General features: G+C 37.2%; 1 protein-coding gene across 4 annotated transcripts in view; it reads right to left on the reverse strand.

Annotated features, from left to right (window-relative positions):
* Positions 1-812: 812 nt before the first annotated feature.
* The window catches only part of GUCA1C (guanylate cyclase activator 1C), a 125,452-nt gene continuing 113,347 nt past the window's right edge, over positions 813-12,917 (reverse strand). For all 4 annotated transcript variants that reach the window (XM_048926448.1, XM_048926436.1, XM_048926446.1 and 1 more), the window contains 3 exons: positions 8,033-8,182; positions 5,289-5,376; positions 813-2,938 (listed from right to left, as the gene is read on the reverse strand). In XM_048926448.1, the coding sequence (XP_048782405.1) occupies positions 2,808-2,938; positions 5,289-5,376; positions 8,033-8,182 (369 nt within the window). In that variant the 3' untranslated portion in view covers positions 813-2,807. The remainder of the gene's footprint in view (positions 2,939-5,288; positions 5,377-8,032; positions 8,183-12,917) is intronic.

Raw genomic sequence — 12,917 nt, forward strand, 5'->3', positions numbered from 1 at the left:
AGGCAACAAAGCTTATGAGGAGCCTGGAACATCTCTCTGATGAGAAAATCCTGAGAAACCTGGGACTGTTCAGCCTGGAGAAGAGAAGACTGAGGGGTATCTTATGAATGATTGTAAATATCTAAAAGATGACAGTCAAGTGGATGGGACTAAGATCTTTTCACCAGTGCCCAGTGACAGAACAAGAATCTGGAACAGAAGTTGAGAAGCTCCATATGTATGTGAAGAAAAAATTATTTACTGTTAGGGTGACAGAGCACTGGCACAGGCTGCCCAGGGAGGCTGTGGAACCCGCTTCTCTGGAGATATTCAAAACCAAACTGGATGCTTCCTGTGTGACCTGCTAAGGGGAACTGCTTTAACATGGACTGTTGAACTAGATGGTCTCTAGAGCTTCCTTCCAACCCCAATGATTCTGTGATTTATCTTCAGCACCTGTGTATCAAATAATACTAAAGCAGCTAGTTGAACTTCATGTTAATTAAGTAATAAAAATTTAGATGGAATCTTACAAGGACCCTCAAATACATGTGGAGTTACTGTATGTGAATATTTTTTGAAATATGATATGCTATACTAAACAAAATACATTTTTCCTTAATTATACAGATTTCTTCTAAATTATTTTATATTGAAGTATGGAAGGTGAGAATGTCACATGCCCCTTTAAAATTTAGATTAAGAACAACAACAAAAGAATAAGAATTTCCTTGCAAATGATAATTTTAATACAAAACAACACTCTTCTTGAATTGGTAATTCACTTCATGTAATTACATTTACACACACACAAAAAAAAGGGTAAATTCAGATATTCTTTTAAAAATCCATTTATTAAAAAAAGAAAAAAAAAAAGATCCAGCATACATAGACCATAGTCAGTTTCAAAGTCAGTAGTCATTAGTTTAAAAGCAAGAATCCAAAACAGAGCTGTTAACCATGCACTCAAATTGCTTATACTGGACAACTGTATTTAAAATATTTTAAAGCCTGTTTTGAAGAACACCACCCTCATAGAATCTAAATGTAAAAGAAGGATATTAAGAAAAGTGATTTTTTGAAGCCTACGTGTAAGAAAACTAATAATGACACTGAGATATCAACATGTCAACAATGAATAAATACAAGAACTTAAAGTTCACACTCACCAGAAATCTCATAGATCATTCTTCTTTTTTTTTTTTTTTTTGAAAAAGATACACAAGATTCAAATGTCAGAATTATAATGTCAGAACTGTTTATAATGTCAAGTGATGCTTGCTGCATACTTTTAGTATATTTTATTGATCAAACTAGAACCTAAGATAATTGCAGATGATGGAGCATATTTCTTGTGCAAAGGGACATGGATTTGTAGTGAATTTAGATGGAAAGCTTTTTCATATGGAAATTTAGTAACTGTTTATTTCAACCTGCATCAATCCATGCACTAATTATTTTGTCTTAAGTTGATGATTCTGAGAGCATTTAGTATTAGTGTCGTAGCACTGCCAGCCAAGGAGTACTTATAACTGTAGTGATTTGATACATCTTGTTGCAAACTTGAGAAAGAGTCTATCCCAACAGAACCAGAACCAAACTAGAAATTTTCACTTTTTAGACAACCCATACAATTACATTTCAGAACACCGAATTACTCTTGTCTATTAAAAAGAAAGGTTGAGTTGTTTAAAACTGTTTACTAAGAAAATGAGGCATCTGTGATCATGCCATCTACAAATCTCTTCTCTACACTCCTAACAACTACAAATACCACATTCAGAGATGATTGCAACCCAGTTTGAAAGAAGGTAGAAGTCTCAAAGAGACTAAATGGCTAAAAGCTTTCGCCCAAGTATCTGGGCAGGACAGACATACCATAATTTGTACTCCCTGTCAAGGAAAGGCAGGAAGAATGCAGCTATTAAAGTCTGTTTGGCAGAAGCCAGCAGTCCCACCAGTATGAACTAGTCATGATACTTCTTACCTTTTGTCTCATGCTGCCATGGCAAAGAGCCCAGTGAAAAGGAATTGTTTTGCAAAGAAAAACATATAAGTGAATGGACACAAATCTCTGGAAACCAGATGATGTTTGTTCCAGTGCCTAGAAAATCATTTGTTTTAACCATTCTTTGAAATTCTAATTTTACTCTACAAAGTAAACAAAATGTAATTCCAGTGCTTCTCTAAAGGTTAATTTGAAAGAACAGTAGCTGAACCTTGCCAAAAGCATTAAAGCATCACATTATTCTAATTCAAAGATGTAATAAAATCAAGAGGATGCACATCTCTGGAATACTGAGCTGACTGAGGTATTTCCTCAAGAATCTGCTCTTATTTTGAGTGCTGATTAGAGCAAATGTTAAGTTAATGCAAACTAGGCTCTATTTTTAATGGACCCAGATAGAAGCCAATCCTACCTATCACCACACTAAAATAGTAGGTTAATGAACCTACACTTGAAATAATAAATGTATTAATTCCATGTCTTCCAGAAAGGCTGCTTTTTACAATATCGTCACTGTTTTATTGATTACCCTGAGGTGTTCGTAGAAACCAAACAAATTATTTGTACTGCATCAAATATCTTTTCTATTACACATGGGCAAAAGTTTGTGTTCTGTAGATGCCAAGGTCATTAGTGAGAGACAGAATAAAGAAATGGAAAGATGTGGAATCAAGAGTGAAAATTCCGAGGGAGAATTTTTCTTAGAGTTGGTGGGTCAGTACTGTCTGGGCTGGTTTTCACAACATCAAGCTCTCTGAATGTAAGAAATATTATCTTCCCTGAGTTGACGACACAGATGCGACATCCATCACTGAATCCTTCAGATGCTGTGCCGCCTGCCGTTCTGTATGACTTTGATTACATTGGAAAGGTCAAAACTTTTCGTAATCAATTCCATTAGATCTTCGTCTTTCTCCACACCAGTGATAAACTCTTCTAAAGTCAGTTCCCCTAAAAGGAAATCAGCTCTTTAGGAACCAAGGAATGTAACAATCATTCTCAATGCAGCACAAGGCCATTCAGGCTGAGTTGCATCCCTCAAAAATATATCTCTATTCTTCCCTGCTGGTATGCAAATACAGGAAGAATATTTTCTAATACATTCCTATTTTGCAAACTCCAGAATTCACTCACCTTCCTCCGCTAAAACAGATCAAAGACTGCTATCGCAGAAGTCTAAGCCAACTGTAGTGCTTAGACTGAATTTAGCTTCATAGACCTATTCTTACTAAGGTAACTGGAGTTTATCTTATAGGTGGCTTTACCAGAGACTAGGGAATGATTTGCTGCGGATTACAAGGCATGGCCTCTATGTTAACTATTAGGATTATCTAGAGCCAGGATAAGATGTAGTAAAAAATCTATTAAGTGGTTTGCTTAGAGAAATTATTCTAAGCAACTAAAATGGTCTTGTTTTTTTAGATTTCTTTTAGAAAGTGATTTTTTGGGGGGGTTCATGCTAGAATTGGGTAGTACTTTGGAAGTTTCAAGACAACTACAAAACCACAAAGGTCAGTCCAAGGCATGTGTCTGCTGGCAAGGTACACTTGAGTGTACACAGTTCTCCGTTAAGAAGTTATTCCAGTGATGCTGTTTTTCTCTGAGAGGGGAAACAGAGCTTGGTTTAAAAGGAACACTGATTTTTCCCTCTGGGAATGTTTAAAGTTTTAATTCAAATCATAAAAATGAATGATTTCTTACTGAAATAATAAATTACAAGAGGCCAGAAGAAGAGAAAACAGCTGGATGACTTAGTGCCTGTTCAGTTATGTGGTACTGTCTGCATTGTAAGCAGGTTCATATGCACACTATTACAGTGAAAGGACATGTTCTGATGCAAGTCCTGGCACTTAGGCTGCAGCAAGAGGAGTATCTGCTATTTCAAAGTAACAATACCAGAATGCAATTGTATAAAGAGTACTGCAGTTACGGGTGAGAAGTTATGCTGGCAGGCCCAGGCTCTCTGGGACTGTCTTAAGCCTCAGATTTCCTTCACATAATGAAAATAAATTGGAAAACCATCAGGAGATTTGTTTTAGGAATTGCTCCCCGCAGCCATGAGATTATTTCTTGTATTTTAATGTGATGAAGGAGATCACAACTTATTTGTTGATTTACATTTTATTTTTATTTTATATAGATGTATATTTAATAAGCAGCTAAAAGATGATGGCATAGTTTAAGATAAACTTGGAAATTTTTGTCTTATTCCTCAGGTTGGTTTAATCCTGCTGCTTTGCAGCCATTCAAAAATAACTAGCTATGGAAAGCAGCTTGAAATAGGGGCATTATGAAGAAGATTCTGAATAATTCATGTTCTCACATCTCACTGTTAAAATTAAGACACACAAATTACTTTTTCAGCTAATTGTCTAGCACAGATACAACTATTACTTGCAGTGAACAAATATCAACACAGAGGCCAAAGTAAAAATAAACATAGTATTGAGGTTAGATTCTAGAATACGACTTTGTTGTTTGAAGTCTATTATTTGCCTTCACCCAAACAATGGTTCCAGTAGGTAGGCAAAAATGCTTTACCAATCATTCATATGCATCACAAGAGCATTATTTATGTTCTAATTATATATTGCAAACAGCTTTCTTAAAAAGAAACTTTAATACACAAAGTAAGACCTTCAAATAATGAACAACAATATAAAAACCGAAAATCCTGCCTGTTTCTGATCTTGCTCAGCAATGCTTTTCTGATGTTCCTAATTTGGTACCGATTTCAGTAGATCCCAGTTGAAGGAGGATTTTCATGGTTAGAAATAGGAGGGAACATATTCACATGACACATCTTATGTTAAAAACAACTCCAAAGCAGTGAGTTAGATCTTTACTTTCAAACTGCAAGTCCAATTGGCTTAATCTAGCTCTCTTGAGAAGAAACAATAGCATGTGTCTTAGCATATGTTAACATTCAGATTCCAAAGAGACACCAAGTATGCTGTCCAAACTTTTGAACATGGCATGTGCAACCTTGCATCTTGGTTTTCTTCGTTTAGGCAAGTTAAGACACACATTTAGGCAGATTTTTAATCACATTGGTTTTGCTGAGTAGCCAGAGGACTGGCATTTTGGATGAACAGTGCAAGACCTTCACGTTTTAGCTACTACTAGGCACAATTCCTGTGCTAAGTTAATAGAGGCAGTTGATTTACATTTCACTGTACATTTGAGAGAATATACATTCAGATTTTCAGTTCTTCGGTTGTATGCTCAGCTCCCTTTCTGATCCTGCACTCCCTCATGGCAGGGTAAACACTGCCAATACCAAGAAAACCTAGATTCTTACCATCATTGTTCACATCTATCTTCTGAAATATCATGTTAGTGAATTCTTCAGCAGTCATGTTGGTCTGTCCATTAATAGCCTGGATAGCCTGGAGACAGAAATGCAGAAAGTTCTTTCAGACTTTTTTCCTTCAAGTCATGAAAACAATACACTGGCAACTGCAGTAATTGGAATGCAGCTCTTTAGTTCAACAGCCCTTCAAAAACACTAAATAAATTGCTATTTCAAGTAAATCTTCAGTAATGAGGATTGGAAATTTAATTAACATCACACAGCCTGAAGATTAGAGACTGCATTTACATATCTCTGAAGGTCTTCTGAAAGCGTGTGACACCTCTGTTGTTCAATGCACTTATTCAATCCACACCAGCACTTTTTTTTTTTACCCTAGAGAGATCTCTGTGTTCAGGGAGTGCCCTATGATCTGTGTGATTTAAATATAGTATTATTTTTCACAGCTGAAAGCACTTGATGAGAAAGCCAAAGTTTATCTTTTATTAAAACATGTTTAACTTACTAATCACTAATAAAGTTAGAGTGGCAATCCCAGAAGTTGGCAGAATTCAGTTGTCCTCCAAAGAAATTTAAAAAAGAAGTCTCTTCTCTACTTTTTCTATGGCAAAGGTATCCAAGAATAAAGATACAAATGAATACTGCAAAATTCTGTCCCATTCACTGAGGCAATCATTTTTGCATAATGTTGATTATTCTGGTCAATAAAATAGAAGCTTATATGTTAATAAATGGCAGTCCAGATGCAACAAGCACATACTGACAGAGCCAAACTCAAAATAAATATAATAATTATTTATTAAGTGACAGGGAAAATAGATAAAAATATATATGTAAACACACATGTATTTTCTATAACGGACACACTATAGACATTTTTTAAAATTTTAAAATCATTTTGAGATGAACTGTACTGTATAGAACAAATACACCAGTCATTTCTTTTGGTATTCCTGACATTATTTTAGAAATCATCATGTTTAATTAAAATGTATGTTAAATAAGTTCAAAACTGATATGGAATTCCTGACCATCAATGTCTACCATACTTTGTATGGAGTCCCCAGAAATGGCAAGAATTTTACAAAAAATAGGTACATAATCTTGTTTGTATTACTCATTCATACTTCAGATACTCCTTGATATAAGTCTGACCCCAGTGCAGCCTTCATAAGGCTGTACCTCTGTCATAGTTAATTTTGTTGTAGCACTGAGAGTAAAGCAGTCATTCCTGATGTGGTTGAATCACTGACTACCATAGAACCCCTCTAAATAATAAAATAAATTAACTAGGCAGTTAAAAGAGCACTGACAGGGTGCAAGGTGGTCTGGGCAGAATTTTGATGGCTTATAATGATCTGCTGGTCCACAGTTCGTATAGCTGTAGGGACCAACGAAGTTTTAACTGGACTTCTTTGGTCTAAATTACAGTCTCAGATCTGACATATCTTTTTGTATAAGCCTTTGTTTACTCATGCTTGGTATAAGCAAAGCTCTTAGCGGCTGTGAGCCTGCATTTTTATTTCTGTTTAGTGCCCATCTATTTTAATCTAACCTAAGCAGAATTACTTGTGTAGGTTTAAGTTCCTTAACTCCAGAAGAGAAGCAAACACCTGGAAGCTTGAACGGTTTTAAAACAAGTTAAGCAAAAAAAAAAGAATCTTTACATTAAAATGATTTTAATTCTCTTTTCAGATAAAGCACAAGACAAAGGCAGTTGCATCAGTGCCTTCAAGTGAAAAATGGTTGAGAATATCTACACTAGAAAGATGACATTAAAAGAGAAGAAATCTGGGCTGTGCTGTGCAGACTCTCCTGCCCTTAGAACACTGTTCTTCATAAAGGGATGCATCAATTTCTTCTGTTTGGTCACATGGCTAATCTGGCTCTGGCTCCTTTTATTTGGGTCAGTAGCTCTTGAAAGTGCCTAGCCAGGCACCAGGAGTAAGACAGAATTTGGCAAAAGTAAGTTCCTTGTTTATTATCACTTTAAATAACTATTTAGATTTTATGTTCCCTGCAGCAGAACCTTGATCTTCATATTTGCAAGGAACCCTATAATACTTTTCAGATGAAAGCAGCTACTGAAGTGCAAAAGAGTCATTCACTAGAACAAGTTGAAAAATATGGATAACATTTTACAGAAAAAAATTACCCTGCTTTGTTTTCATAGGCTTGAAATTGACCTATTTTTCTGCAAAAATTTCTACAATATTTGAATAAAAATGTCTGTTCACGATTTAATGACAAATTATTTTTTTCCAATTTAATTTAAAAAGAAGAGTAATGGCATTTACAGTAAACAAATCTAAAAGCCTTTCAAAAAGAATTAAAACATGGAAATGTTTTGATGACACCTATATTGTTTCCCGCATGAAGTTCAATTGGAGAAGCCATTTTTCCACAACAAACTGGCACAAACCCTTGTAACCATCTGTTTTATTTGTTATGCTACTTCAATTCTACCCTGCCTCACGATACAGTTTATCAGAACAATGTTTTTACTGTTTCTACAGTTTTTCACTTTCACTAAAGCAGCACACAGCTGTAGACCTATGGTTTAAAGTAAAACACTACTGTTTACTTCAGTAAGCAAGAAGCTGGTAACCAGAGTGTCGCTAGCTAGAGCAATTTTGGCTTTGCAACTAGTAAAATACAACACATGTGGAACCATCGTTTCAGAGACAACACGCTATGCCAGATGCAATTGCTATTGGTCATAATTTGCTTACCGCGAATATGCTCAACAGTTCTTTTTTGTCAATACATCCGTTTCCATCAGCATCATATAGCTTAAAATACCATTTCAATTTTTGGTCAATTTTTCCTCGTATAACCAGATTTATTGCCGCTATGAACTCCAAGAAGTCTATAAATCCATCCTAGGAGAGAAAAAAAAAACAAAAAAACCTGTTTAACAATATTGGCTTTTTGCTCATTCTGGCATTCACAGAAACAGGTCATTGAATTCACTGTAATACAAACTGATTTATAAAGCACCTTAGCATAGAAATTTCCCCTGGCATTTAGAAAGGATGAGCTCAACTGGAAGCACTATAGGAAGGAGTGTTAGCACAGGCAGTTTTGTTCTCCATAGAAAGCTGTGGGGGAAGCAAATCACAGCAGTTGTTTTTGACATTTTTGAGAAGAAGGAAAAACAGGTTTGTGGTAGACTTCCACATAAGAAAAAGGGGAGTCTTGGATATCCAACTTCATACTGTTGAGATGCTTTCTATGGAGCTGCTTATGTTCACATGGGTACTGCAGAAATGTGGATGTTTTCCACTGCAACAGAGCTGCTCCAGGAGTTATTAATCTGAGAGATCATGCAATAAATATTGTATATGGTAAACAATAACCCAGCATGAGTGATAGATACTGTAGTTTATTCATATAAGCATCAGGTTTCTCTGACCAATAAATTTCACATGGGAAATAAAGCCTTCAAGTCATAAACAAGTTTCTGAATAGTGAGCATGGGGGGTAATCATAGGGAAGAAGCATTTCAGATGGATTTAATTCCATACATTTTGCTTCCTTCTCTGATGTTACTGAAGGAAACTTGTCAAGGATGGGACTCCATGGTCAAGTGGTCTACGCTACTGTGACGATTCCTCTGTTTCTGTAAAAATCTGGTGAGGGTGGAAGAAACAGTTGCTGAATTTGGAGACTACTAGCTCCAACTGCTTGCCATGTGGATATAAAAAGAATTAGCAGCTGGTAAATTTAATCTTGTGATCTTTATATTGGTCAGAATCCAACCACTTGGAAAACCTTGGAAAGACTGTCATCAGCTTTAGATGGCTTGTGGCTGAGAGATTGGATGAATATCCAGTAGGTTGAACATGTTACTTATTTTTATTGCCTTATATCAACACACATCTTGCCTTCTGAGGTTTTGCAATCAGCAGGCATTGGTCTGTCCTCTAGACTGCACTAAACTAAAAGAAAAGAAGCTTTGTAAAAGTGTGTTGTGGCCCATTGCCATGTAGTGCTTGTTTTGGTTTCTATGCAAGGTGTTTTGGCACTGTAGTACTCAAGTTTCAAATACACCCGAGTCAATGTGTATGTAGATAGATATTGCACATGCATAACTTTTGCAGGCTGAACGTTGCTTCACAGACTCTCTGCGCAGTTTCTGTCATTATTGCTGTATTTAATTTTAATTACAGCAAATTCACTAAAGACAAAGGTATTTCTCAACCACAGATTGCATTAAAATGAAATTTAACAATACCTGCATGTAGTTTTCAAGCAAGTTTAAGTCCATCTGTTTGGTAAAGAGATGCTTTAGCAAAAAAATGACACAGTATGTACCACAAAATTTATGTTTTTTTCTGGAACACAAAATTGGATTCCAATTTTGGAAATACTATTTCAAAGCAATACTGTATCAGATACTTTACTGAGGGCTCCTTCTACTTTACTGATTATATTTCCAACCCTGGATTTTATAGCTCTTCTAAGAATGTGATCACATTGCTGTCCCTTTATAGAATTTCATACTATTCAGTTAAATTACAGATTAATTTTAGGCTTGATAGATATTCATGGCCAGGCTCATTTTCTTTTTTTCTCCCTTACATTTCTTTTGAGTTTTGGAAAACAGTATTTTGTTTGTTTTCTTTTATGTCTTTCAATTCTCTGGGTCTGACCAAACCTAACAAATAAACAAACCAAAATACTTCTGAAATATATCTGAGACAACGTGGTTTTTAGAGAAGCCCCAGTCACATGGAGTTGTAGGCATACAAAGACTGTGAACACCATGCTAACCTCAAAAACACCAGGAATAGAAATACTAAGAAGCCCAACTTTATCTGTACAGTATGGAACCAGAAGCACTGCACAGTGGCACTGATAAGAAATGTGCCATTTCTCCTTTATCTACAAAAAACATACATGGTAGGTAGAAAAGAAAATACTTGCGTGATCTGAAAGCTGTAGAAATCTTGTTAGACATCCAGAGTTTTCTCAGATAAAAAGAAATATTATGCTTTTTATAGTAGCATACAGGAGCCTCCGAATAGTGCATTAAATAATGGAAAAATCATAACAGTAACCTATGAAGATCATCCTGTAGCTCTACGAGTACAATAAATAGCACAATAAATGTATTATGATGTTATTAAAAGAATACTGCAGTGCTGATTTACCCATCTGCTGCTCTGTAACAAATACACGTTATCTATGTCCTCACATGTCTCTGGGCTCTCTAAAGCCTCATGCTGTCCAGTAGACATGCTAATGTATCTGTTGCTTATTAGGAAGTCACTCAATCTCTAGAAAAGGGCTACCATAAAAATAATAAATAATAATAAAAAGTTTAAAAGAATAAACAGAGCTGTTTATTAGTGGAAGATAAAAATACTTTACTTCTGTCTTTTATTGTGCTATTCCAAAAGGCTAATTCACAATATTTTTTTATTTAAAATAGTTAGTATTGGTGAAGCCTGCTGTTTTGCCATTTTAGGACACCAGGATGGAGGTGTGTGTGAGTTGATCGCCCCTTTGTACTTTGGTGGTAGTGTGTTGCCCTCAATACCACAGGTGTCTGGAGTAATGGTGAATTCATACTCACTTCCCCACCTGCACACATGAAGACTGCTGGGTTAAACTCACAAGATATGCTCTCAGGATAAAGGTAAAGGAGTAAAATCTCCTTTCCAAAATAGGAGAAAACCTCCCAAGAGCAGTGCTGAGAAACAGGCTGGAGAGCCACCAAAAATGCCCCCTACACTTCTTTTATTTGCTCCTGAGTAAGACCTCCAGACTTACTCCTTGGCTTAAGAAAAATAACTAACTAAATTTTTAGTCTTTAACAGCTTGATCAAGTGAACTAGAAGGTTAAAGTCAGATCAGACCACATGACTATCGTGCACGGCAGCTCCTTTGGATGCTGTGTTTAAGTTACTTAGATCTCATTGACAAGTGTTTTTGAAGTCCTTTGTAACAAGGTTTGATTCACAAAACAAGCCCAAAAGCAGACTCCTAAATTGGAAGGAGTATTTTTGGATTACATGACACAAATCCTCAGGCTCTGCTCTCCCTGCCCCCAGGCCCCATGTAGAAGTGCAGGCCCTGCCTGCAAAATGGCCATCCTGGCCTTGCCCTGCCCTATCCAGGAAAGCAATCTGGGCTAGCAACTCCCCAGCAGGACTCTGCACATTCACCTCCAGCCCCTACAGGGATGAGTTCTCCCTCTCTTCTCAAACACTTTCCAAGACCTGGATAGCACTCTGCACCCTCTGAACAAGCCCATGCTTCCAAGATGAACCTCACACCTGAAGGACATGCCTTGGACACCAAGCCTTTGGATTTTCTAAGTTAATTACAGCCATCAACTGATGTCAAGCAGGCATTTATAAAACAGCATGGTGGAGATTTCACTGATTATCATAGAATCACAGAATGAATTGTAGAATGGATTGTGTTGGAAGGGACCTCAAGGATCGTCAAGTTCCAACACCCCTACCACAGGCAGGGCTGCCAGCTGCTAGATCATGTACTATATCAGAGTGCTGACGGCCCCATCCAACCCATCCTTAAATAACTCCAGGGATGGGGAATCCACAGCCTCTCTGGACAGCCTATTCAGGAACCTCACCACTCTCACAGTAAAAAACTTCCTCATGAGATCTAATCTAAATCTCCCAACCTTTAGTTTAAAACCATTACTCCTTGTCCTATTGCTATCTACCCATATAAAAAGTTGATTTCCCTTCTGTTTGTAAGCTCCCTTTAAATTTTGGAAGGCCTCAATGAGGTCTCCTCTCAGCCTTCTCTTTTCCAGGCTGAACAGGCCCAGTTCCTTTAGACTGACTTCATAGGAGAGGTGCTCCAGCCTTTGGATCATCTTCATGACCTCATCTGGACCCTCTCCAAAAGCTATGCACCTATAGAACTCCTTCCTGTTGTTTTTAAACATCCTTCACCAAGTCTATTTCTGTCTCCTTTGGCTTTCCTAATCCTATCTCGGCAAATCCAGACACATTCCAGTATTCTTCCCAGGTGACTTGCCCTTGCTTCTGTTGCCTGCACTGGCCCTTCTTTTCCCTCAGTTTGAACAGCAGATCCTTGCCTATCCATGCCAGTTTCCTGCCTCACCTGCCTGCTTTCTTATTCTGAGTGATTTAGAGCCCCTGTACTCTCAGAAAGGCATCCTTAAAACGTAGTCAGCTTTGTTCCACTCCTTTGTCTATAAGAACAACTTCCCGAGAGATTGCATCCAACAATTCCTTAAACAACTGGAAGTTTGCTCTTTGCCAGGCCCACGTTCCTCAAGATCACAAACTCAGCAAGGCCATGGTCACTGCAGCCCAGGCTGCTTCCAATCTTAATATCTTTAACAATCTTCTCCACATTGGTGAGCAAGTCCAGCAACAGTTCACATCTGGTCAGGCTGTCCAATACTTGAACTAGAAAATTATCAACGAACTCCTGGAGTCTCCTGGATTGTTTACAGCTTGCCGCATTGTCTTGCCAGTGGATATATGGGTGATTGAAATCCCTCATCCCCCTGACAGAATAAGAGTCTGTGAGCATGAAATTTCTTGTAGCTGATGCAGGAAGGCCTCATCAACAGGTTCATCTTGATCAGGTGGCCTGGAGTAGAGC

This window comes from Lagopus muta, chromosome 1 (genome assembly GCF_023343835.1).
Source record: "Lagopus muta isolate bLagMut1 chromosome 1, bLagMut1 primary, whole genome shotgun sequence".
Classification (NCBI taxonomy): domain Eukaryota; kingdom Metazoa; phylum Chordata; class Aves; order Galliformes; family Phasianidae; genus Lagopus; species Lagopus muta.